General features: G+C 50.4%; 10 protein-coding genes across 10 annotated transcripts; 7 read left to right on the top strand and 3 right to left on the bottom strand.

Moving 5' to 3' along the window:
• Nucleotides 1-1,502: 1,502 nt before the first annotated feature.
• On the bottom strand, nt 1,503-3,281 carry N7539_005029 (uncharacterized protein; the record flags this gene model as incomplete). The annotated part of the gene is made up of 4 exons (XM_056934631.1): nt 1,503-2,852; nt 2,913-3,005; nt 3,063-3,182; nt 3,243-3,281. 4 exons carry the CDS (start codon nt 3,279-3,281, stop codon nt 1,503-1,505), a joined length of 1,602 nt encoding a protein of 533 aa, XP_056789825.1.
• Nucleotides 3,282-4,591: 1,310 nt separating this feature from the next.
• N7539_005028 (coiled-coil-helix-coiled-coil-helix domain-containing protein) lies at nt 4,592-5,241 on the top strand (the record flags this gene model as incomplete). Its single annotated transcript, XM_056934630.1, has 2 exons — nt 4,592-4,986; nt 5,121-5,241. 2 exons carry the CDS (start codon nt 4,592-4,594, stop codon nt 5,239-5,241), a joined length of 516 nt encoding a protein of 171 aa, XP_056789824.1.
• Nucleotides 5,242-6,240: 999 nt separating this feature from the next.
• On the top strand, nt 6,241-10,966 carry N7539_005027 (60S ribosomal eL36 domain-containing protein; the record flags this gene model as incomplete). The annotated part of the gene is made up of 12 exons (XM_056934629.1): nt 6,241-6,378; nt 6,446-6,721; nt 6,813-7,016; nt 7,059-7,399; nt 7,458-7,734; nt 7,795-8,551; nt 8,617-8,729; nt 8,787-9,527; nt 9,792-9,974; nt 10,341-10,509; nt 10,574-10,590; nt 10,883-10,966. The coding sequence occupies 12 exons, from the start codon at nt 6,241-6,243 to the stop codon at nt 10,964-10,966; spliced, it is 3,300 nt and encodes a 1,099-aa protein (XP_056789823.1).
• A 983-nt stretch (nt 10,967-11,949) lies between these two features.
• Nucleotides 11,950-13,553, bottom strand: N7539_005026 (putative UBX domain protein; the record flags this gene model as incomplete). Its single annotated transcript, XM_056934628.1, has 2 exons — nt 11,950-13,345; nt 13,417-13,553. The coding sequence occupies 2 exons, from the start codon at nt 13,551-13,553 to the stop codon at nt 11,950-11,952; spliced, it is 1,533 nt and encodes a 510-aa protein (XP_056789822.1).
• A 576-nt stretch (nt 13,554-14,129) lies between these two features.
• Nucleotides 14,130-14,774, top strand: pup3 (proteasome core particle subunit beta 3; the record flags this gene model as incomplete). The annotated part of the gene is made up of 2 exons (XM_056934627.1): nt 14,130-14,564; nt 14,631-14,774. The coding sequence occupies 2 exons, from the start codon at nt 14,130-14,132 to the stop codon at nt 14,772-14,774; spliced, it is 579 nt and encodes a 192-aa protein (XP_056789821.1).
• A 1,173-nt stretch (nt 14,775-15,947) lies between these two features.
• N7539_005024 (nicotinate-nicotinamide nucleotide adenylyltransferase) lies at nt 15,948-16,814 on the top strand (the record flags this gene model as incomplete). The annotated part of the gene is made up of 1 exon (XM_056934626.1): nt 15,948-16,814. The coding sequence occupies one exon, from the start codon at nt 15,948-15,950 to the stop codon at nt 16,812-16,814; it is 867 nt and encodes a 288-aa protein (XP_056789820.1).
• A 290-nt stretch (nt 16,815-17,104) lies between these two features.
• Nucleotides 17,105-17,592, bottom strand: N7539_005023 (uncharacterized protein; the record flags this gene model as incomplete). The annotated part of the gene is made up of 2 exons (XM_056934625.1): nt 17,105-17,442; nt 17,526-17,592. 2 exons carry the CDS (start codon nt 17,590-17,592, stop codon nt 17,105-17,107), a joined length of 405 nt encoding a protein of 134 aa, XP_056789819.1.
• Nucleotides 17,593-18,149: 557 nt separating this feature from the next.
• N7539_005022 (J domain-containing protein) lies at nt 18,150-19,362 on the top strand (the record flags this gene model as incomplete). The annotated part of the gene is made up of 3 exons (XM_056934624.1): nt 18,150-18,420; nt 18,489-18,749; nt 18,815-19,362. 3 exons carry the CDS (start codon nt 18,150-18,152, stop codon nt 19,360-19,362), a joined length of 1,080 nt encoding a protein of 359 aa, XP_056789818.1.
• Nucleotides 19,363-20,255: 893 nt separating this feature from the next.
• N7539_005021 (ubiquitin-ubiquitin ligase UFD2) lies at nt 20,256-23,845 on the top strand (the record flags this gene model as incomplete). Its single annotated transcript, XM_056934623.1, has 6 exons — nt 20,256-20,285; nt 20,378-21,060; nt 21,115-21,331; nt 21,389-23,447; nt 23,545-23,694; nt 23,751-23,845. 6 exons carry the CDS (start codon nt 20,256-20,258, stop codon nt 23,843-23,845), a joined length of 3,234 nt encoding a protein of 1,077 aa, XP_056789817.1.
• Nucleotides 23,846-24,204: 359 nt separating this feature from the next.
• Nucleotides 24,205-25,411, top strand: N7539_005020 (3-oxo-5-alpha-steroid 4-dehydrogenase family protein; the record flags this gene model as incomplete). The annotated part of the gene is made up of 2 exons (XM_056934622.1): nt 24,205-24,322; nt 24,381-25,411. 2 exons carry the CDS (start codon nt 24,205-24,207, stop codon nt 25,409-25,411), a joined length of 1,149 nt encoding a protein of 382 aa, XP_056789816.1.
• Between the last annotated feature and the right edge of the window lie 344 nt (nt 25,412-25,755).

The following is a 25,755-nucleotide window of genomic DNA, read 5'->3' as shown; positions in this document are numbered from 1 at the left end:
ATTGTATCCAGTGGCTATCCACCAGTCCTGACTCATGACTGCAACAGGTACCGCCTTCTATTGGAAGGTCACTCAGCTCAGGATGCAACCAACTCTCATTAATTATAAGGCGTCTATACTTGGAACCCCACGTATGTACTTCGTCAAATTGACCACTGTCTAGCCTGTGCAATTAGAAAAATGATGCTATTAAGCCCCAAACACAACTGGACTGGTCGCCTCGAAGGAATAAGTACAATACCTTGTTTAGGGCACAATAGTCCCTGCGGCTGAAGTGCTGTTATCCTACCCAACAGTACGAAAGAAGGCAGCTGCAACCTCACCTGGAGGCCAAGGTGTGTTCATGAAAACATCCAAAAGTGGCGTGCTGAAAGTCTTCATAGTTGATTTGACGCGTGTCAGCGATCTCTACCAATACCTAGTACTTGCTATGTGGTGCCCGAGATTGACGGCTAGGTAGCATAAGCATCTTTTTCCCCATGTATTTGCAGGAATCTGGGACAAATATGATACCTACTAGTGTACGTACCTACAGTACCTGATTTTGGCTATTTCACTACCTATAGGTTGTAGGCAGAGATCCTCTACGAAGAGCGTGGCTCAATTTCTCAACCCTCGGTCGGTGAGAATGTCATTAAGGTTTTGAGAGATGCGTAGTCAATATGCCAATAAGAGATCTCTCGATACAATAAGGCTGGCGTCTACGTAGGATATCGGTAGAGGAGCGACGATGCGTTTTCACGGACTTTAGCCCATAACCTCCTCGCAGAGTCAATGGGTCTTTCACATGAACCTAGCGGCATGGCGAGATCTACATCGATAGGACGAGTAAAAAGATTGCTGATAGTGACGCTACCTTTTTGCCTATGCAGCTTATGATTGTTGTGTTACTTAGCAAGCACTTCTAGAACCTACCGTGCCATTGGGTTTAATAGAAAAGCTTTTGAGGAATCTGGGTGTCTCTTCCTCAAATTATGATTGTAGATAAGCAATGTATTCTGCATTCCCAGATATCTTGCATGGGGCAGTGCAAACCGACGCTGTTGGTGGCAGGGCGACAAGTCGCTGCCAAGAGAACCAGAAAAAAAAAACCTAAAGAATTCCAGGCTCGCTATGCTTTTAGAACGTCCAAGGACAGTAAGGGGGAAAAGGGGCCAAGTTTGCCGAAGAGAAAGGCTCGAGATTTCAAATTCGAGCGAACGTCTTGGTCATTCTTTCCACAAGCATATGGAATGGCTCAGAATGGGTGATCGCAACAAGGAAAAGGGGTGGGGGTATTTGTAAGTAAGAAGTCCCTGTGTAGACCAAGTGGAAGAGCAAGAAGTAATAGTCTTAAAGGCAAAGAGTGAGGCGATAGGACCTATCAAAAAGGCGCGCCGTCAAAGGCAAATACGAGACCGCATCAAAGGGTTCCATCCCATGGATTTAACGGCAAGAAGACGGAGAGCCCTTCATATCACGTACGGTATGTATCCAAGTCGATCTGGTTGGAACAGCCGTCATCAGTACGGCGAGTATCGTGCGCGACGCCTTTGTGCCGCCCTTCGTATGGGTCCGACCGGTTGCTCGTCATCGGAGTCAGCGATAGGAATGGCACTACGCGCTGATAAGCCAGCGAACATAGGCCCCATTACAGGCCTAGGGGACGGGCCGTCTGTGACTTCGCTTGCTTCTTCGTCGTCACTTGAAGCGGGAATTTCTTGTCGGCGATGGAATCGCCTTCGCTGATTTGGAAACTCGACGTCTTCCTCATCGTCCGTGTTGTCCTCATCTTGGCTTTCCCGATTGCTGTCACTGTCACTGTCACTGTCACTGTCACTCTCATAATTGTGCATGATATCATTGTGGGCTTCCTCCTCTGCATCGTCATCTTCGTCATCTTCCTCCGACACCTCATCGCTGGTGATAGAGAGTGTCGATGATGGTCGTGGACAGTGGTGTGCAGGGTGCCACGGATTGGGTGGGGGAGGAATCATGCGGCCTGGTCTCCGCATAGTTCCAGTTGAACGATTGTTCCCACGAAATGTTGATGGTTCCGTGGAATCGGTTTCGTCATTCTCGTCATCTTCATCATCCTCATCGGAAGAGTCGAGATTCACAACGGGCCGACCGTGTCGGTGAGCTGGAGACTCGCGAGTTCGACGGCGTGGATCTCCCACCACGGTGGAATGATCGGAGTCGTTTTGTTGGTACGCTTGGTTCTCTTCGTCGTCGATAAATGAGTCCATCTCATCGTACTCGTCTTCCTCATCGTTGAAGTCCATTTCACCTTCGTATTCGGAGTCAAATGGGTCATATCGTCCCTGCCTCAAGCGGTGGGGGTCGAAGATCATGTTGAATTGCCGTCCACCCAAAAATTGCCTAAGAGGATGAAAGAGATCCCCCCTGAAGTCTGCGTCGCCGACAGCGTAGTGTGGCCCGTACGGCGCATGACGTTCCTGGGACATGAGTTCCCTGTAGAATCTAAACACCTCCTCTTCCGGTTCTTCGTCCAACAAGGAATCAAAATCAGTGTCCTCATCGTAATCATCGTTGTCGGTTCCACTAAGATCAGTCATTTCACCGTCCGGTCGATAGGTCCAGCCACAACCCCCACAGGCATTCTCCTCAAGTTCCCACTGACACCGTGGGCAGCGAAGCACCCCGTCATCAGCGTCGATCAGAGGCTTCAGAGCCGGTCCTTTGGGTCTGAAGAGTCCTCCAAAGAGACCCCCGGTGTGAGGATTTGTATTGGCTTTATCCTGATCTAGTTTCTCCGTCTCCGCACGTCGATTGGCCAAGTGTTCATGCGTCGTTTCCCCCTTGTCCAATAGCTCTGCCCGACTAGTAAACATCTGCACAATCTCTCGAACCTAGCAGCAATCGCGAGTTAGAGACAAGGTCGCCTCCGAGCAATAATTCACTTGACTCACCAGATACGCCGGGGCGGGCTGGGTCTTGACTGCTGCCCGGCAGTCCGGACAAGTTCGTTTTGATCGGCCCCCGCTGAACCATTGGGCTAGGCACTTCAAGAAGTTAGCTCATTCAATCGAGACAAGGGGACAACATGGGCGAACACATACAGTGTAACAAAAGGTATGGCCACAAGCGAGACTGAATGGCTCATAAAGAGGTCGTATGCAGATCCCGCACTGTAAACGACTTCGAATATCGTCCACATGGCCTTGAAGGGTGTTGAAGAGCTGTGACCACGTCAGTTGACGTCGCGAAGTTGGGCTTTCGCCGGGGTTGTTCAATCTTACTCCTTGTATTTCGAACTCGGATCCACCGCCGCCCGCCATTTTGGCCGTGAAGAGTCGGACGATGTATTCGCGCAATCAGTGAGCCTGCTGGCCGAGTATTGTCGCGTGGTTGAGCTCGCAAGTCACGAAGGCGCGTGGCGCGCGGTTTGTGACCTCGAATGGGTGGGGGGAGTCTTCCAACGGGAGGTTTTCCACTTGAGGTTAACCTGGGCACGGCTCGAGAGAAGGGTAATGTCAAAATGCAGCGACAAGAGAGGGCTTGACTCCGGACCAAGAACTAGCGCAGTCAAAAAACCGAGAGACGATATGCGAAATTGAGGTCCAGAAGACCGAAAGTTTTCAGAGCCAGGGCAAGAGTATTTGTCGTCAAGAGCCTTAGGCACCCAGTTACATAAGGAATCTGTTGTCCGTTGCCCGTTCCCCGGCGCCGCGTCTACTGCAGATAAGTGGAACTAATTGAGGTACCTGCCGGTTTACTCTTAAGCGTGAGGTAAATGATCAGTCTCCCGATGATGATGCTTAGCGGATACTTGACACTCCATAGTCATGTAGGATCAAGGGTGGTTGATGAACTCGAAATCATGAGTGAGAGGAAACTCACCGATGGTCTCGCAGTGTTCCCTTACCTAGTTGTTGGTTGGAGTTCACATGTGTGTCCGAAAGATGCTAGAATGAAATAGAAATCTTAACTAGTACATCACCGAACAGTGTGGACTGTGGACTCGCGGAGTCTCCTCCAAGGGCAGCAGCTCCTCAAGAAAACTGCGTAAATCCTCGTTTCAAAAACTCCTGTTTGTCTTTCAGTGCACCATAACTCCAAATCTCTTTTGATGTCGTATACATGAGACTGGAAATATGGTCTCCGTCCACATAACTTAGTATGTAAGAGAGTGGTAATGGTGTGTTCATTGTTCACTACTCACTTACTCAGTACTCAGTACTCAGTACTCAGTACTCAGTACTCAGTCTTCTAAGAGATAAAGCAGCTTGGAAACATCATCTGCTATTCGGTACTGGCACTGCCATTGCACCTAAATCACTTCAACAGCTTTGTGATATCGGAAAATACAATCGCAGGTTCATGTATAATCGTGGCATCTGACGGAACATGCCGCAGGACTCGTGGATGGGTTGCCACCGAAGCTCCGTGACGCGCCAAGACTACGCTGCTGATCGTCCCGAGCAGCCGGGAAGAACCCGCAACAGTATCAATTCAGTCCTCATCTCATCCTTTTTGTCGGGTCGTCGAGTCCCGTTTTTGCGTGTAAAACCTTCGAGCCCTACTCTACACTGAACTTCACCTGAGCTGAGCTGTCCTCCCGTTGCTCCCAGAGCTCACTCGAGTCGAAATGTCGTCCGACACCCCGCAGAACGAACAGCACGGCAAGACTTGGGAGAAGGCTGAGCGCAAATTTACACAGTATGTCCGTTTTATTCCCTTGGTTTCCAAGAGAAAGCAGTGGCTTCTCCATTCGCTCGGATGGACACATGATGAAGCCCGCAGCTGTCAGCCCTGCGACACCGTCAGGAATGAACAACAGCGCTCCACCCCCTCCTCGGCTGCCCTGTGTCTTGCACACCTCACTCACAAATTCACTTCTACTTTGGAGAAAGTACGACTAATCCAAGTCCCTAGCAAACCCGCCAGCGAGTACTATGATCCTTGTCAGGACTTTGCGGATCGCAGTCTGAAGTGTATGAAACGTAATAACTTTGATCGGGAGATGTGTGGTGACTACTTCCAGTACGTATCACGTAAATCCCAGGTTTGTTATGCTTGGGTGTTGAGCCCCAGAGACGCCCGATTGGAGCCTCCGCCATGCTGCTTCTCGTCGCGTTGAGGTCAGTGACGGCGTACTGACATGACACAATCGGCAGGGCGTACCGTGACTGCAAGAAAAACTGGGTGAGTATTGCTCTGATGAAGATATTTCTTGGATTAAAGACAGCAACAAAGCTCATCCTCTTGCCGAAGCCTTCCTCGGAAATCGATGGCTAACAGTTCTGAAGCTTAATCAAAAGAAGTTTCCCGGAAATACTCAAAAATAGTCGGAGAAAAGTGCAGGGACGTCGTCGCCAACATGTCCTCAGGATCTCAAGTTGGACCAGATATATGATCCAATCCCTTCGCGTCCTTTGTGGCTCAAGATATGGAGAGCGTACAATTGCCGGGAGCAACCTTCACTCTGGCCGGTGCTGAGCCAAGCGACATTTCGGAGACGGCGTCAGGGACATTATGTATTTTTCGCAGCGATTCGCAGATATTCGCGCTTGCTAAACATACCTGTTTCGTCTCTTTCAATTCGAGGAGCGAGACCCGTAATTGTACGATATGAATTGACGGCAGAAAAGCTCACTAACCGTCGATTTTGCGTTGCAAGTACCTCTTACTTATTGATCTTCTTGTTTCGCCGTCGAGGACGGGCTCTCACATGCTTGTGGCATAAACGACCTTTGGGAAGACGTCGGGAAAGGCTCTTCTCCGTACTTAAAGTCTCCAGCCACAGATACCATGTTTTCGATTGATCTTGAACTGCAAGTGACCAAGGAGCCATATTTATCCTAGACCGAGGTCGCGCAAAGACGTGATACCTGAAGCTAGAAGTAAATGCACACGTTTGCTTGTGAGTTCAATGTGCACATCGGTCAGTCGTCAGTGGGTGTATAAGTTCGTAGTAGTGAAGTCACTGAGGTGCCGAACATCCTCCTCATGGCCCAGCCGAGGCTCAACGGACCCACTCAGGCACCTGCACCGCGGAGGGCTCCACGTCATACGCACTGACAAGAGTCGGCGCAACGCACCCAAGGTTCACCGCTTTCCGTATCTCGATCAATTGCTTCCCCACCAAAAAAAAAGGTCGCGGCAGCTATTTCCCCGCCGCTGGCACAGCACATTCCCCGGTGCGAACATACATATGTACTGTGCTGGTCGTAGACAACCGGAGACGGCAGAATACACCGAGTCCTCCGCGACAATCCACTTTCTCCTCCACTCACTATGGCACCGATCAGTGATGCTGTGTTCCTGCGCCGCAACAACCAAATCCAAGATGCAATTGACGGGCAGAATCTGAAGCAGGCCTTGCAGCTCATTGAGAAACGTATGAAGAAAGGTGAAGATACGCGGTTTTTGAAAGTATGCAGCTGAAAGGATATCTCCTCGCCAAGGTTGTCTTACATGTTGACAACAAATGTCTTCATAGGCTTGGAAAGCGCATGTACTCTGGCGCCATGCGGACGAGGCTCATCACAAGCGCGGCATTACGGAAACCCTCGAGCTGTGCAATGCGGAACCGCCAACAACTGACATTGACACTCTGGACATTCTTTTCAGAACGTTGCAAAAATTGGATGGCCATGAAGCGACGAGGAGTAACATGTGGGAAAGGGCGGCAAAAGTCAAACCTCAGGATTTAGAGATTCAAGGCCGTTGGTTCACGTACGCTTTTGAAAGCAACGATTGGAAATCGGCACAAAAAGTCTGTCACAATGCATAGCTGGGGCAATGGCTCGAGGTGGCCAAATTCTGGAGACTCAATGGCTGACGACCGAAACACCTCTTCCGTCTAGGCTGCCATGAGTCTACAAAAGAACTTCCCACGGGACCGCAAGTACTATTTCTGGGCCATTTTCCTCAGCCATTTGATAGCAACAGATGAGCGGAGCTCCGAGGCTGATCGAAAGCTTTTCGGTACCCTCGCGTATCGCATGATCTCTAAGGCTGCAGCAGATGTCCCTCAGAAGGTGAGCCGTACCCTGAAACCGACACTCATGGTGTGTCTGGCTGGGCAATTGGTTGGCTAATGCCAAGTGTAGGCTCAGGAATTAAGCCCGCCACGAGCGATTCAAACATCAGAGGAATTGCGTCTGCTTATCAAGATCTATGAAACTCAAGGAAGAAGTTCTGAAGTCGTCAAGATTCTGGACAGCGACAATCTCGGCCTCAAATCTCGCATCGTCCAAAACGATAATGCTTTCTTGGGCTTCAAAGCGGCCAATCTCATTGCAGCCCAGATGTGGGAAGAAGGAGTGGCATTTGTGAAGGGTCTTTATGGAGTTTCTGACAACCAGGAGAGGCTGAAGGCTCTTCGTGAGATCGACGACTGGAGTATTTGGAACCTTCTAGTCACAGCCACAAAGAACGCCAAAGATTCTGGGTTAGTGCTGAGAATCAACTGTATGTTTCTAAGTATGCTAACATTCAGCCTCCAAAAGAATCATCAGCGACTCGGTGAAATTTGCGGAAACCTTTTCACGGACAATGCCCAAGTCTCGCAATGCAGCTCTCGCTCGTCTCGATATTATTTCCCACGGGATCCAGACAGGCGAGGCTTCCGCCGATAGCTTACTTTCAGCCTCCCGCGAATATATTGACAACCACATTCACAAGTTGTACGCTTTCAACGATATCAGGAGGGTAATTGGTCCAAACAAGGATCATCTATCCACCTTGCTCGACTATATCAACAAACACCATGCTGGTGTAGAAAAGGTAACGATTATGATTCATCTAGGCTCAATGGACTTTGCTTCCATACTGACAAAAATGTAGACAAATGTCCCCGCTATCAATGCCCTCAAATTGGAGTACTGTTTGAACATCTCCGGGTCAGACAACCCTTCCTCTGAGCTCATGGAGAGCTTTGCTGTCAGGTGTCTCGAGATGTATGATAAAGCGTTCAAGGATGGTCAAATCAAGAAAGACCCCACGAAAGAGGCGTCCTCCACCATCGAGAGTCAGCCCATCGATGATCTCTGCATTCTTGCAGCCATGTGTCTCCTTCAGCCCACCGAGGAACGCGAAACGGGGTCAAAGGTCTCCAAGACCTCCTTGATCCGAGCGGCCGCTATTCTAGATCGCCTTTGTCGTGATTCTCCGCACAATTACGAGGCGCTCCTCCTTTTGGTCAGAATCTATCTTCTTCTTGGGGCAGGATCCCTCGCCTTGAGCACCTTCAGCAAATTGTCCGTCAAGCAGATTCAGTTCGATTCTGTGGCTCACATTCTACTCACTCGCCTTTCCACTATCCATCCCCACTCTGCACCCCCAGTTGAGGGAGCCGAGTATAAGGACTTTGATCCCTTGTCGGCCTATGTGCAAGGGCTCAATTTCTTCCGCACTTCAGAAGTCAACACGATGCGATACCGAACAGCTGGCTTGGATGAGGGCGCCTACGTGAACACTGAAGAAATCATCGAGCTGCGGCGACGCCTGTCCAATAGCTTTAACCGACGGTTGTATGCTCTGGAAGTACGTCGTACCCAAAGACTTGCGGGAGGCGACTCAATGGGCCGCTGCGATGAACTCGGTAAATGAATCAATTATTATTCACAAGGTTCTTCGAGGGAATTTGCTAACATGAATTCTCAACAGCGCGTGATGACTCCCCCTTTGTTGATTCACGGAAATTTGGTGCTTTCATGTCGTGCGAATTTGTTGACAAGCCACCTTTCGAAGAGAGAATCCGTCTAGGGCCGCTCCCGAAGGTTAGTCTTCACCTGGAAACCAGCTTTATCGTGCCAACTTTAGCTGACATCTTCTAGACTAATTGGCTGGCTTCAGCTCGTATCACGGATCGCCTCTTCAGCGTATTGAAGGGTATTTCTCTGCAAAGAACTCTAACTGCTGAGACCGAATTACCTTCTCTTGAGATGCTTTCAGTATCCGATGCTGATGACGACCAAACGTTAGCTGAAAAGGAATCATGTTTGATCCATACGGAAATGTTGAAGGTGGCCTTGTTCATGGCTGGCTCTAAACCGATCACTCTGCATCAGGTCGAAGGTGCTCTTGGCGAGGCCGAAAAATACCTCAAGGCGAAAAAAACGGAACTGACTGCGGATGAGAAGGCATCTTCGCCTTTGCTATCCTCCACGGCGTTGTATATTGGGTCTGAAACCCCAATTGGGCCGGCCTGGGATTATCTTCACAAATCCTACACCATACTGGAAACAACGAAAGCGCTTTGGCAACTCGTCACGCTGGCTGGCAAGAGGGGAGGCAAGTCGGCGAAATTGCCCAAAGAAAGCTTGGAGAGAGTGTCAGCGCTCGTGCCAGAAATCTACGATCTTGTCCGATCAAACGCACGGGCCTTGAAGCAGCGCGTTTCTGCGTCCGGAGTTCTTTCCTCCCTGATTGATTTGGTCATTCAAGGAGATCAGTCTGCCGAGACTCAAAAGTCTGCTCATCACATCCTCGAGGCTACACTGGACTCATCCCGCATTGAACTATTCTGTGGCGCTCTCATGGAGAGTTGGGAGGAGGCTCTTGATGGGCTTTTGCTTGTGAGACTATGAGGTTCAAAATTACACAACGAGGACACTGGGCTTTTGGTATGGCGCAAAGCCTGCTCAAAGCTTGCGAGCTTGCAATAAGCCATTTTTTAAAAAGTGTACTACCATTAGCATTGCACACGATTTTCGGTGATCGTATCTTCGAAGACATACTACCTGATCAAGTTAAGCTTGGTGCCTAAGGTTTAAAGTTTGCAAGGTCACATGTCCAGTGCCACATTTAACCAATTAAGGAAGTTACCCTAAGCCCTAAAGTTTCGCCTACGCACCAACGCCCGCGCCAAGACCCGCAGTGTGCGGTTGCCCGAAGCATTACGGGTTTTCCACACGTCTTCCTTCATTCCCCTTTCACGACAACTCCGCCAATCCCCCAAGACACCAACCGTCGCAATGGCGCAAGAACGCACCGGTATCGTGGTCGGCACCAACAAGGGCCACGTACGTTTTCCCTCTCACTCGTCGCTTCGTCTTTTCTCCGGATCTCTGTACATCTTCGATTTCTTCGACACGGCCGGGTTTAAGGCTGCGGCTTGGAGGCCAGCTTTCCCATCATCGATATGTGAATCGGACAGCGGATGCGACAGATTTTGTGGACGCGAATGGATCTGTAAAGGACACGAGCAGGAACAGCCAATACGATATGAAGATGAAAGACTCAAATCCCGACATTTGAATAGGTCTCCAATGACCCAGACCGGACCGTGATTCGAAAAGATCGACAAGATGAACAGAGATCACCGGAGAACGACGATCGGCAGATTCGGAATGTTATTAGTTACGGCCCGACTAACATTGAATCAACAGAAAACCACTCCCCTCAACACCCCCAAGAACAAGATTAGCCGCACCAAGGGCCAGTCTTCTCGCCGCACTGCGTTCGTCCGCGAGATTGCTCGTGAGGTTGTTGGCCTTGCCCCCTATGAGCGTCGTGTGATTGAGTTGCTCCGTAACGCTCAGGACAAGCGTGCCCGCAGTAAGTACACCCAGTCCTCAGTCCTCGTTGATCAAGACTTTTGCATGCTAACAGCATATCACAGAGCTCGCCAAGAAGCGCGTAAGTTTCCGACTCTTGAATTTTCCTTCTACGCTCCACCCACGAAGTCTTCTCTGTGTCTGCCGAATCTGCCGACAATCACCCCTGATATGCGGAACGTGTCACGGGCCTTTGACTTGCTGAGGCAACTCAAATGTCGCTTTGTGACCTACCTTCACGGTGGCACATCTGGCCACCTCCAGCAGATGCAGTTCCTTGACATTTCCCATCTACAATTCCAATCACTCGACCCCATATCCGCCGACCGCTTGTCGTTCATCACGCCATATTTTGCTAACTTATCATTCTACAGCTCGGTACCTTCACCCGTGGCAAGAGAAAGGTCGAGGACATGCAGAAGGTCATCGCCGAGGCCCGCCGTACCCAGGCTCACTAAGCGCTCCATTCCGTTACTCTTTTTTCTCCGTCGTTTAACGAATCCAAATACCTGGCGCGTGCAAGGGAACATGAAGAAAAATACGGTCGAAGCATGGTAGATCAGAGTTGAAGCAACCTCTCCGACTACCATCCAGCATACCGCTTCGAATCGGAACATGGGGTCTTCTGTGTGGCTCATTGGTGGTTACATGAGGATGGCAAAAGTGGAATCCCTTCCCTGCTTTTCGGAAGTGAAGCCATAATGAAAACAATTTTTGTTCAATATTCTTTTGTCTTGGGTGTAGAATTTGTGCGTAGATCGCAAATGGCTTCGTCCAGACCCCGTGAGAGACGCTCAGCTTGGAATTGGGAGAATTTGAGGGGTACTGGACCGCGAGCATGTCAGGTCCTGTCCTTTTTTGACCCTAAGAAGTTGCACTGGGCTCATGGACGTGGCGAGATTTATCAAGAGACTCGTAGTTTCAGATACGACTATTAATGTCAAAAACTTGAATACCAAAACTATATTGTCGAAGCTCTACCTGGATAATTTATATTGCACTTTCTCAGTCTTTAACAACCCACGAGGCACCTAGCACCTCATGATGAACCCAGGGATCTTCTCAAAAGACGGATCACACGAATACTTAAAACGAGTAGTTCTGAATTCATTGGTCGCTCATACCATGGCAATCCAGTCGCGGCCCACTCTTTCTCCAAAACTATGCATTCAGCATGAACAGATCAGATAAGTCCATTTTACAAAGTGCAGGTGGTCTCCATTTTATCTGTTGTCTACGCTAGCCATCCTTGTTTTTGTACGTCAACAACGGCGTCCACGTATTGCCAAAGGTTTCCCAGAGTTCTGTGAATCCACGAGGTCAATATAGATATACGACGTTGTTCCTAGTAAGAGTTGTTTGAATTGTAAAGGATAGGATTTCTATAATGCAATTATCATCACTCATCAAGCGTGTCCCCATCCCCATCAATTTCTGTCCGTCATTTCTTGCCCGGTAATTTCAACCACTTGGGAATACCACCACTCTTACGGCCGCCGCTGGGCTTTCCTGTATTCTGCGCAGCGCCTGCTTCCGACTTGGAGGAAAGAGATGTGGATGGCTCTTCGACGGACTCGGGGGGCTGCTCGACCTTTATCTCCCGAGCTTGACTGCGCAATTCAAGGCGCAAAAGATCTGTTCGACGCTGGCTAGCCAGGGACGCGTCACGCCATGAAAAATTGAGAAGAACTCGGCCAGCTAAGCCGAGGTGTTTGATTAATAAAGACTGATCCGAGTCCGGGATAGTGTTTGTATGCGCAGACCGGGCAGGTGATGGATGAGAAAAAGTAGTCAAGACGAAGTTTTCAGCTGCTAGCGCCGGTGCTAGGCAACTGCGAACAAAGGCATAGAGTGTTGAGCCAGAGTCTTGGGGTCCAAATTTAGCCACCACTTGGCTCTGATCTGGAAATCGAACCTTTACATCGACTTCACGAACATTTGCTCGCCGGGCCTCTTCCTCGGCGGCTTTTGCAGCCAATTCGGCGTCTGTGAAGAGCCGCTTGTTGCGCGATGCCTCGTTGAGAAGTCGCTGATGGGCCTTTGCGTGCTCGATTGACGGGATGTAGTCTTCTTCATTGTGTTTTATTTGTGCAGAAGAAGGGGTATCGCTGGTCGGTGGGGAGAAGACGGTTACGTACCGACCGGCAGTTAAGGTTGGAGCAGTAGGTTCACTAGGTTCAGAAGTCGACACGGTGGGTTCCTGGCCATCTCCAGAAGGAGCGTCGCTGACAGATTCTTGGCCCACCGAGCTTGTCGTTGAGCCCTGGGGCTCCTGTGGCTCATTCGTTTGTTCTGGCACGGCACTTGTCGTGGTACTCTGGGGAGGCACTGCGGCCGAGACCTCGTTCTCGGATGACTGGAAGTATTCCGCAATCTTGGTCATGGCCTCCTCCAGTGGTTCTTCGGTCTGCCGGAAACTGAGCCGCATGAGCACATTCCCATCATTGAGTCCTATCTGTGCAAGTGTCTTTTGCAGGTCCGTAAAGGTCGACAACTCTCGTCCAAGAACCTGTAGTACCGGAATCTCGTAGTATAAACGTCCAGCACCAGAGTTGCCTTCGGCATGCGGAACGCCGCGAGCTGTGAGATTTCTCAAAGGACCGCTTCCTGCGACACCGGCTTCGAACTTGCGCAGGACTAACCACAGCGTGGTTGTGCTCGGAAATTTGTCCATAATCCGCCCATTTGGAGCTCCGCGGGCCTCGGAGTCGGGAAGTTGAAGCGCGACCGTAACGACGGACGGTGACCGAGATAGTTGCACAAGCTCCAGCTTTGCGCCAGAAATTAGACCGGAGAGTCGAAAGGATAAGGATAAGTCTAGTTGCTTGCGATTGTACCTGCAGTGGCAGGGTGTGTCAGCTTGAGCGTTCTCGAGCGGGGCGCTGTATTGATCCTCATTGCGGCATACTTTAGACCATATTGGCTTGGATTATGACCAAGCTTGATGCAAGCTTCTTGCAGAATATCAGTCAAGTATTTTCCAGGCGTCGTTTTGATTGTGGCCCGCCTGGCAGTCGAGTCAATCACTACGACGTGGGCACTCATGGTGGTGGTGTTGTTGTTGCAAGAGCTATGGACGGGCGCGTCAAAATGCCGCTAGAATGCTATTCTTGAGAATTTGAAGGCGTTCGAAAGATTTGGAGTGTGTGTCAGAAATGCGAATGATTAAATGGAAATACGAGCAGCGAGTGGCGTGGGATGGTAGAGAGAAAGCTGTCGAAGACCGAGCCCGCACCAACGGTTCCCCAAAGTCCAGGCAGCGGCGGTGCGGCGTCATCCGAGCTTTGGCACCTCGCGTCCTTCACAGCTCCCCGACATCACCTCACTCTTCTCCATTCATCAGCAATCTCCATCCCACGCCTCACGCCTCCTATTGTCTGACTCAATATCTCAAACCCAAGCTTCTGAAGCTCTGTCTAGCGGTTGAGATCCCTGGAACGATCTGCAAATATGGTAGGAAAATGTGTCCATTGACTTGTTCACGAACCGCCAAAGGCCTTCTGCTGACCATCCCCGTCCTCCAGGGCTCACCCTTCGACATCAGTACGGTCAATCTCAGCACTACCATTCTTTCCTGACTCATGTACTAATCATCTTTCAGATGGCGGTGCCTGCGTCGCTATGGTGGGCAAGGACTGCGTCGCCATCGCCTGCGATCTCCGCTTGGGTATGCAAGCGTTGACCATTTCCAACAACTTCCCTAAGATTTTCAACTACGCTCCATCCACCTATCTCGGTCTCACTGGTCTCGCGACCGATGTCAACACTGTTTCCGATCTGTTTCGCTACAAGGTCAACATGTACCGGCTGCGTGAGGAACGCCATATCTCACCCCAGACTTTGGCCAACCTGGTGAGCTCATCGTTGTACGAAAAGCGCTTTGGGCCATTCTTCGTGAGCCCAGTGATCGCTGGAATCAATCACACAACTGGAAAACCTTTCATCTGTGGATTCGACAGCATTGGCTGCATTGATTTTGCCAAGGACTTCATTGTCAGCGGCACAGCGAGCGACCAGCTATTCGGTACCTGCGAGGGTCTTTGGGAGCCGGATCTTGTACGTGTCCTACATGTCTGCTTGTTTGCTTGGCTGACCATTCCTGACTAATTTGCTGTCAAATAGGGCCCGGAGGATCTGTTTGAGACCATCTCTCAAGCGCTCTTGAGTGCCGTCGATCGTGACGCCCTATCCGGTTGGGGCGCGCAGGTCTATATCATAGAGAAGGACAAGGTCACCCAGCGGTTACTGAAGGGACGCCAAGACTAAACTAGATGCGGATGATTCGCGATGATACTTTTTCCTTCTATCTCTCCATTGGCTTTTTTGAAGCGAGGGTGATTCCTGGCGTCGGCAACCTCTACGCAAGAACCAGGTCATGTCGAAGCGGTTTGTTGAGGACAAAGCACTACCAAGCAGCGCAGGCGTGGAAAATCTATACTATGAATGAAAGAAGGATTCGGGTCGCCTCGATATTGAGGATTTTCTCCGTCATGATCGTGCCTGAACCCTAATTCTGTGTTCTATGACCTCCTGGGTCACGTCTTTAACTCTTATTGTTGTAGCAATGACACTAGGCCTAGATATATATTAACAAATTTCACGTAGAGGTGTCCAGCGCTCGACTAAAGACACTCTATCATTGACCGTTATTCTTGCATGGAAGGAAGCAACCACTGGCTCCAGCGATGAAAGGTACCGTATTCCGGGCCTAGTATAGTTATACCACCACATACCATGTCGTGTGCACCCTTTCCACGTTTGCCTCATATCTCCTCTCATTCTGTCGCTTGAGCTGCTTCATCGCTGAAATAGACCCAATATTTCCCTTCTTCCCCGTATTCTAATTACTTGGCCCCTGCAAGACCGTGGCGCTTGCTCGCTCCACGTATACTCGGCGTCATAGGTACCTCACCGACCGCCCTCCATCCAGCGTCAACAGTAGCAGCGATATATCTCCGTTCCTGATGACCACTCTGAGATCCTACTACTATCGAGTGTATAGATCAATTGCGGATACAACATAGAGGTCCAGTCTGATACAGTAATTTCCGGTCCGCTCGATTATCCATCACATGCCTGTTTATGCCAGAACGCAAAATTATCCGCCGACTGGTCCTAGCATGGATAGCCTATACACTTGCCATTTATTGCATGGGTGCACGCTCAAACATATACATACTTCTGGGCCCTTAATCGGGAGGGCCCTCTAGAGCTCGTTATTTTTAGTGACGATCGTCCGTAGTATATTATATGCTTTTAGAATCATTTGGAGCTGGTCCCATATCGGTACCTGCCAATTTGCATGAATGATGGATCTCCATCTTCGAGATTCAGCCTTATCTTATCAACTCCAAGTGTTTACGTCCGATCACGCGGCTACAGCCTTACTGCAGCCTCGGCTTGGACTTGCTGGAGCTTTTCCCAAATGCCAACATCAAAATGGCATCCTTTCGGGCACTCCGTTCGCGGTATAACTCCTTACTCAAGCAATTCATCGCATCCAACAAGGAATTTGAAGTTCTAGCCACTATTTCTACCAGTAATGCGCCACCACCAGCCAGAAATCTCTACGTACTCGATTCCTCGTTCAATCCCCCCACATGCGCCCACCTGCGCATCGCCAGCTCCGCGCTACTAGAACAATCCGAGCCAGGATCTCGGCTTCTGTTACTCTTGGCGACTCAAAATGCCGACAAACCCTCCAAGCCAGCTTCATTTGAGGATCGTCTTGCGATGATGGAACTCTTCGCTCACGATGTACGATCTCACCTGGCAACCATCAAGTCGTCACAAACAGGTACTGCAGTCACAGAAGACGGCCCCGCCATCGATATTGCAGTCACCAAGAAACCGTACTTCATGGACAAGGCAGCAGCCATTGAAGCGTCTGGTATCTACCCGGAACAACTTGAGCAAGTGCATCTTACGGGCTTTGATACATTGATTCGTATCTTTGACCCCAAGTATTATCCTCCGAATCATGATCTACAGCCTCTCGGCCCGCTGTTCTCGCGACATCGTCTGCGGGTCACATTACGACCTGGTGACAACTGGGGCAGTCTGAACGAACAGGAAGAATTCATTGCCAGTATTGCTCGCGGGGATCGAGAGAATGAGGGTGGGAAGAGGGAATGGGCCCAGAAGATCCAACTCATCGAGGGCAGAAAGCCCGGAGCTCCGTCTGTCAGTTCCACCAGAGCGCGTGAGGCGTCGCAATCGGCCCCCGACGACTTGGAATGGTTAGTCCCTGACAATGTCCGACAATTCATTCGATCTGAAGAGCTGTACACGAGCAAGACTTCATAGCAGAAGACGAAAAAAGTGACGATTGTGCAGATCATGTACCTGAGTATGTAACATTAGCCGGCAACACGCAACACCCCCAAACTCCTCATGTATAGTACAAAGCTGGCGGTCATTTTTAAGTCTTGGAAGATAACCACAGCAGCTTCCAAGTCAACATGCCTTCTAACCCTTCCATACCCCAACAACGCCTCAAAATTGGCCTTGAAACGCCAGTCGTACATTTCAACTCTCTTTCGTGCTCACCAACAACCCTCATTCAGAAGCGAATCACAGGCCAACGATGGCTACATTTACTGCGTGGGCTTGGTCTCTTCCTCCTCTCGCTTTCCGAGGGTGTATGCCAATCCACCACCGATCATGTTGACGAGACAGAGACCCATGGTCGCTCCGCGCACAATGCCGCGAGCTCCGAACTTCTTCATGACCTGCTGGCGACGTCGACCTGCCAGCAGAAGATAGAGGCCAGACCAGGCAGCACTGATACCGGCCGTCTCGGTCTTGTAGCCCTGTAGATTGGCATAGCTGGTGAAAAGCAGAATAGGCGGGAACAGCATAGGGAAGAATTGGAAGGGACGTGCATGTTGCGCAAAGATGAGAGAAGCGAGCAAAGTCGGCGGGAATGAGTTTTCTGAGGAACAATCAGTCAATGCACAGGGGGGGGGTTTCAAGTGCAGTGAAGTGAAAAGGTCTGATCTAGACTGCTCGACATACCACCCCAAGCTCTGAAGCGCTGCACCAGAGTCTGCTGAGTTTCTTCAATCGCGGAATCCTTGGCCATGGTGACGTAGGTTGGGTTGCAGACGACTTTGGCAAAATGACGAGAGCAATATGTGTAGCTGATTAGTGATGAAGTTCGCAAAGTCAACACTGAAGGTATGGTGAAGCGAATTCAGAGTTAGCTCCTGCAAATATACGGCGGGAGCTTTGACAATGGAGGACTGTGGACTGTGGAGATGATGCGGAGGGACCGTCGGCGACGAAGTGGAAGCCGATGAGGACCGAAGCCGTTCTGCGAATAGCGTTCCCGCACTTGGCAAAGACACCTGGTGATTCTCGTCGGCATACTTTTTCCTTATCAAACACCTTCCCCCATACCACAACCCCTCGCTCACCATCAGCACTGTTGCCGGGCAATTCAGGACCCGTTCTACAATCTTCGAGTGTCTGAAGAGCCGTCCATCGGTGCGCCGTCCGTCACAGTGAGCGACCTGGACAGTCTCTCCTTTCTCCGCGGTCGTGCCCACCTGAAGCCGCCCGCATTGGCTTTTCGCCTGACTCTTTATCGCAACAAACGTTCATCTCCGCGCGCCAACAACGTTTCTACACCTAGTCGCAATGCCCTCTGCCACGGCGTCTGGCTCCGACGCCAAAGGTGGAAGTGCGAGGTCACGCGAACATAATCAAGGCAACCAGGATCGCGCATATACACCAGAACAGAAGGCTGCAGTGTTACGGATTCGAAAATGTGGTCCGACCGACTTTTACGAGATCCTGGCCATTGAGAAGACTGCGACAGATAGCGAGATCAAGAAGGCATACCGGAAATTGAGTTTGTTGACGCACCCGGATAAGAACTCTTATGATGGTGCGGATGAGGCATTCAAGAGTAAGCTAACAAACCTACGCTGTGCCCCTCCGCGCCGAGCGACTCGCTGACCTGTCCCTCGATTCTAGTGGTATCACGAGCTTTCCAGATTCTCTCAGACTCCGATAAAAAGTCTCGTTACGACCGGTTTGGAGGGGATCCCGAAAGTAGGTTCAACCCGGGACCGAGCGCCTCTAGCGGAGGCTCTCCATTCAGCGGATTCAATGGGGGTGGTGGCTTCCCTCGCTCAGCCGGGGGCGGAGCAGCCTTCGATGCAGAGATCTCACCAGAAGAGATGTTCAATCGGTTCTTTAACGGTGGCTTTGGCGGCGGCGGGTTTGGCCCATTCGGTAAGCATCGCCTCTTCGCCTTCTTGCTCCATACTTCACACGGGTCACACTGACAGTTCTCGCAGCTGGACCTCAATTTGTCTTTAACATGGGCGGCGGTCCTGGATTCCGTGTACACCAGTTCGGAGGCGGCGTGCCACGCCGCAGACCTCGTCCTACCGCTGGGAACAATAATAATGAGCCAGAAACCCCCATGGATGGCTGGGGCTTTGTTCGGCAATTATTGCCTCTGATTCTGCTTTTCGTCCTTCCTCTCCTCTCATCGCTTCTCACGGGCTCCTCGACTCCGGCCGGTCCGACATATCGTTTTGATTCTCCTGTCAGCCCCCATACTATGGGCCGTACTACGCCAAGACTCAACTTGAACTACTTTGTAAATCCCGTCGACGTTGAAGACTACAGTGCTCGCAAATTCCGGCAACTTGACCAGCGTGTTGAGGTGGATTATATTGCGAGGCTTCGACATGATTGTGAATCCGAGGTTCACATGCGAGAAAGGATGATTCAAGAAGCACAGGGGTGGTTCTTCCCGGACGTGGAAAAGATGAAAGAGGCCAGAGCGCTAGAGCTGAAGCACTGCCGGCGATTAGAGCAACTGAAGGGAAAATACTAAGGACCCCTTGAGCACCTGGGCTTTGGTATGGGGGGTCCTGGTGCGTGTTAACGAAGTTCGATCCTTTATCTGTCCATGCTTTGGGATGGTGAAGGCGTCTATATGGTCTAATTCTCATTTGTTTCATTCTCGTGTATAGTGCAGTCGTCCGAAATGCATTGAGCCAATGATGACCACAATGATACGCTTATATGATATTAATACAACTTTGATAGAGACTTAATCTAACTGGCACGTCGCTGTATGGATGTAAACCCTGTAATCATCTATAGGCATCATAATGAATCGTACTACGACCGTGTTTTGTCGTGTTTTAGACAAAAGTCTCCCGTCATATTAAACTCAACACTCCATGAATTATTCATCCAGAGCAAGTCAGCATGTGGGCTGGAGAAAGCCACTTCGGAGAGGAAGGCTTTATAGTCCTCCGTGCTCATTATTTCATGCGGTATTCAAGAAGAATTATCTGTGCTGTGGAATGGTATATGATCCGCTCATCCCCACAAGATCGGCCATTGAATGTAAGCGGACGAATCTCGGAGACTATCGCAGAATTACTCCAAGCAATCCACACCACTTTCACATTTCCTAGTTCTGCCCAGCTGTGACCGACTAGATTTGGAGACTACACTAGTACAGTACACTTTACACACTGCATCAGTGCATAGTAGTGTATTCATCCCACCACGCCTTGTTCTGTCGATACGTAGAACGAGCAAGACCATCCAGGGTGGTGGTGCTATGATATCTCACGCCGAGCATAACTCCGTCATTCGTACCGAGCCATCTCGTCCACCCCGCCCCGCGCCATTCATTCAACATAGTTGAGCCACTCATTCAAGACACCCAGGTCGCATTTCAGGCGCGCTCCAGCCGCGAGCAAAATCGCAGTGATGTCGGACACTCTCTCTGACGCGGAGAAGGTATGAAGATCAATCTCACTCCCCGTCGCCCTTCTTCTCCGCGACGCTTTGGCCAGTGTCTGGCTAACTAGTTGGTCTGTATCCTGCTGTAGATCCGGAACAAGCGCCTGGCAAAGCTTCAAGCACCCGCTGCGTCGACCGCACCAGCCGCTGAACCCTCCCACTCACCGTCATCGTCCACCAGCCCATCTCGAGCAAGTTCACCTGGACCGTCAAGTCAAAGTCATGACACGGTCTCAGAAGCTCCGGCCGCGGCACCGGGATCCCAAATGCCTGAAGGGAAGCGGATCAAGATCACTCCCACTACTTCAGCCGAGGTCGTCGAACGTGCACGATCCATACCTCAGTCACCTGCTAGGACTGCGTCTCCCGCCAGGATTAACTCCCCGGCGCGAGTCGACTCGCCCGCTCGGTCAATAGCCTTGAGTATTGATGAATTCGAACACCTCATCCTCGGGAGTTTCTTCAGCATCAACTTGAACGAGGAGACACGGGCCAGAAATAAGCACAGAGCCGATCTTCCAGGACTGCGAAGCGAGCTATTGGAAGATGGCAAGGAAGTACGGCTACACATTGGAATCCTGGACCAGGCCATTCTCGAAGCTGCGTCTCAAGCACAGCGACCACTTGACTACCTGCTGCCGTGCTGGAACAGAATTCAAGACAGAATGAGGAAGCCTGATACTGATACGAAGAGGTGGGACATCATATGCGAGGCAAAGAGACTGTGTCTAAGCTACTGCGTTTTTGCCATCACGATGCCAGAGATGTTTGGGTGAGACCTTCCCACCGAAAATGATGAAGAGACAATATGACTGACGACTGGTAGTGTCGAGTCCTCCAATGAATCTCCATTAGCTCGACAACTTTTACTGAGTCCCGATGACGGGATGCGGAGGGGCATTACGCCAGAGTTCCTCAGAGAGGTCAGTGGAAAGTTTGAAGACGATGACAGTCTCAAACCCGCTCTGATCTCGGCTGTGGAGGAGCTCAGCAGTCAGTTGGCACTCAAAGACGCCAACGGGGAGATTCAGCCTTACATGATGGTATGTTCACGTGATAATCACAACGCATTCAAGTATTAGCACTGATTGAACATGTAGGCTATGCGAAACTTGGTCGAGAACCCAGCCATCGCTGCAGCCATGACAGAGTCATCGTTGTTCAACGTGGCCGCAACTCCGCCCACTTTTGAAACGACCACTCTACTGGGACCGTGGTACCGACTCTCTCCGCTGCAGCCCAAAGTGACCATGTCGTATTTCTCGACCCCGAAAACTCGCGATCAAGGATTTATTGTGAACTCGCAAAGTTCGCTCCGCATGATGCAGAACATGATTCAAGGGGACCTGGACTATATTACTACCAAGATTCTGCGTGCATCACCCGAAGCAAAAAATCGGTTCCTGGACTGGGTAGCAACTGCACTCAATTTGAATCACAAACGACGTGCAATGCAGGTTAAGCCCGAAGAGGTCGCTTCGGATGGATTCATGTTCAATCTAACCTCCACATTGGACAAGCTTTGCGGACCCATCATGAATATCGACTTCCGCAAAATCCACACATTCCATGCGGAGTATTTCCAGCGGAACCCTCGAATTGATATGCGAGATGAGACCAAAATCAACGCTGATCAGCATGCGTCTGAGGCATTCTACTCGAAAACAATGGAAGGCAATTCCAATTTCAACAGCGAGCTTTTCTTCCTTACAATCGCAGCGCATCACTATGGCAGCGAATCTCTGACTTCGCGACTGGAGCAACTTGACAAGGATTTGCGACACATCGAATCATCGATAACCCGATTTGAGGCTGAGCGGCCACGCTGGGCGGCGAATCCAGCCCAGTTGCGGGTATATGAGCAGGCACTCAAAAAGTACCGTGACAAGCTTGATCTGGGACTAGCGTTGAAATACAGTCTTCAAGCTCTGTTGCTTGACGAACAGTGGCAGGTTCGTTCCATCGAAGTCATGCGCCACGTGGCCGTCTGGCTCCTGCGAGTGGCCTCAGGGAAGGATTTCCCACAAGAGAAGATCACACTTCCCCTTCCTGAGCAGCAACCCGAAGTATTCCAGAATTTGCCGGAATACTTCTTGGATGTCATCATCAGCAACTTCAAATTTGTGACGTGGGCTATGCCGCAGACTATCACCGCTGTTCTTGGGGAGGAACTGGTAATGCTTTGTATCACTTTCCTTGAAAGCTCAAGTTACATCAAAAACCCTTATCTGAAGGCTGGCCTGGTCTCCATGCTATTCCGCGGCACTTTGACTCGACCGGGAGGTCATCGTGGGGTTCTCGTTGATCTGCTGAATTCCATGCCATTCGCCAACGAGTACCTCTTGCATGCCATTATGAAATTCTACATCGAAGCCGAGCACACTGGAGCTCATACGCAATTCTTCGACAAATTCAACATCCGTTACGAGATTTTCCAGATCATCAAATGTATCTGGCCAAACACGCTGTACCGCAAGAAGTTGTCCAATCAGGCCACTCAGAATCAGGACTTCTTTGTCCAATTTGTGAATCTTCTGCTAAACGACGTGACCTATGTTCTGGGCGAGTCATTTAGCGCTTTCAAAACCATTCGCAGCATCCAGGAAGAACTCCGGCGTGAGGGCGAATCGATGGACCCCACTGCACGACAGGAAAAGGAAGAGCACCTGACATCGTCTCAGAGAAATGCCAAGTCATACATGCAACTGACCAATGAGACAATGGCCATGCTCAAGCTCTTCACTGCTGCTCTTGCTGATTCATTTACTATGCCAGAGATTGTTCAGCGTTTGGCAGACATGCTCAACTACAATCTCGATGCCATGGCTGGGCCGAAGAGCTCACAATTGAAAGTCGAAGGCAATGTACAACTGATGGTAGAGAAGTACGGATTCGATCCGAAGGTTCTGCTCAGCGACATTGCCAAGATCTATGTCAACCTGATGAATAAGCCAAACTTCATTACGGCTGTTGCTCGCGATGGACGTTCTTATAGACCGGAGCTTTTCAAACAGGCTTCTGACCTTCTGCGACAACACCAGCTCACACCTGAAGAGGATCTGCGTCGCTGGGACCGTCTGCGCAAAGAGGTGCAGGAAGCTAAAGAGGCCGATGATCAAGCAGAGGAAGACTTGGGCGAGATTCCAGATGATTTCCTGGGTATGTGCAAAATCTATCTCCCTGTGTCATGCACTTCGATCTACCTCACGGCGACATGCGCATATTCGTATTCATATTCGTACTGACACCTTTGCAGATCCTCTGATGTACACCCTTATGGAAGATCCCGTCATTCTTCCCAGCTCTAAGGTTTCCATTGACCGGTCTACTATCCGCTCGCACTTGCTCAGCGATCCTCACGACCCATTCAACCGCATGCCTTTAAAGATGGAGGATGTGCTTCCTGGTAAGTGTCCTCATCTTGGAATTCATTGCAAGCTGATGCTAATGTTCTCACTCAAGATACCGAGCTCAAAGCGAAGATCGAGGCTTTCAAGGCAGAGCGGAAGGGCATGAAAAAGACCATGAGCGATCAGATGGATACGACTGCGGACTAAACTCGCCAAGGGTGAGAAATTGCTATCGACAAATTCTATGAGTGTGTGTAGCAATTATCAGTGAACCTTTGGAAAACCTGAATCGCCGCTTGGACTTTTGACGTAGATCTATCGATCGGAATCTATCGATCGGATCTGTAGCTTAGTGTTGTCACGTTGTGTAGCTTAAATCAAGACCGCTTACCACATGGGGTAGGTTACATCATTCTGCCGTCTTGTGCAACGAAGGTACCAGTCGTCGCACTGTAGTTGTTTGCATGCCCGGCACATTAATTTATAAGCTGTGGCCCCCAGAGTCATATCGGTCAATTTCTGTCGCTCCTTTCAAGTTCAAAAGCGAATCTGAGATTCCATTCATCATGGGAAGTGTCCTATCTACGGCGTGGGCCAATCTGCCCTCCTTCATGGACTTCCATCCTCCCACCCCTGCCGCGTACACCACAGCTCTGGCTGTCTTCCAATACTTCCCTGTGGTCAGTAGATGAAAAGTCCCCGCGCAACACCCATAATTGTCGCCGTAACTGAATATGCCAAGCTGACGATAACACCAAGTTCACTCTCATCGAATGGGTGCTCTCATGGTACCCGGCGGGGAAAACATCCCTCAAGAGCTCGCCCTTCAATATACCAGGCCGACTTGCCTGGTTTGCAATGGAGATCGTAGGCCCAGTCAATCTGCTCTACAATCTTTCTCACACAACACCTTCTCTGGCTGAGCTGCCTATGATCAACAAGTTGATGGTAGCTCTTTACTGCACCCACTATGCCAACCGCGCCATCATATCACCATTCTTCTCTGCTCCGAGCATGTCGCCCATTCACGCCTTTGTCATGTGCAGCGCCATGCTCTTCAACTGGTTCAACTCATCCTGTCTATCTGGATGGCTAGCCGGCTACGAGATCCCAATCCAAGGGTACCGTACCAACGGCGCGCAGGTCATGAGCTCTTCCACCCCCTTTGTACCACCCACCCGACTCGTGGTCTTCATAATCGCCGGAACAATCATATTCTTCTACGGCATGGCGCAGAACATCCGCGCAGAAACCACCCTTTTCCGTCTTCGCAGAGAAGAGGCAGATCGACGCGCCTCCAAAAGATCCGACATTGACTCCCATGATCTTGATCGTGATCATCATCTCGATCTTCAGAAAAAGGACCGCAACGGCAACAAGTATCACAAAGTCTACGTGATTCCGCCCGCAAGCGGACTTTTCCGATACATCCTCTACCCCCACTTCGTCTTCGAGTGGTTAGAGTGGACTGGATTTGCTCTCGTCGGCCTTGCAGTTTTCCCTCTGACTCTCTCTATGAAGGTGGGCACTACTACGACCGCTAGTGCGGGCGTTGCGCCGGCGCTACAACCGGCTCCCTGGATTATTCCGGTGGCGTGGGCGGCGGACAAACTGGGTCTGCCGCTGCCTTTGCCGGCTGTGCTGTTTGTGATCAATGCAGTTGCGAACATGGTGCCACATGCGCGCTGGGGTCGAAAGTGGTATGTTGGAAAGTTTGGTGCAAAGGCGGTTGCGGGGAGAGGCGCGGTGGTGCCGTGCTGCGAGTTCTTGTAGGACACTTCACTTCATACGAGTAGCCGTTTCACTCCCCGGCTGGCGGATGAGAAAGTGAAATCTCTTAAAGCAGTCAGACTCTACTATGATAGTTGATTTTATGAATAAACGACAGCGAAATCCATGTTGTGCCTCGTCGGGATATGTCGTACTAGAATATGGGTAGAATCTTACAACATGAGTATAAGAACACTCAACCTTCATGCCCAGACCGAATCCTCGCTTCCATGTCCTCAACCATATCTGAAAAAACCGCCTAGTTCATTGCCGAGGCAACTTGAACTCTCGAGACCGTCGGCCTGAGTGAACAAAAATCGGGTAATGTATCAACGCCCGAGAGGTCA

Source organism: Penicillium diatomitis (genome assembly GCF_028827545.1).
Source record: "Penicillium diatomitis strain IBT 30728 chromosome Unknown utg000005l_segment0_segment0, whole genome shotgun sequence".
Lineage (NCBI taxonomy): Eukaryota > Fungi > Ascomycota > Eurotiomycetes > Eurotiales > Aspergillaceae > Penicillium > Penicillium diatomitis.
This window is presented reverse-complemented; position numbering and strand designations above follow the sequence as displayed.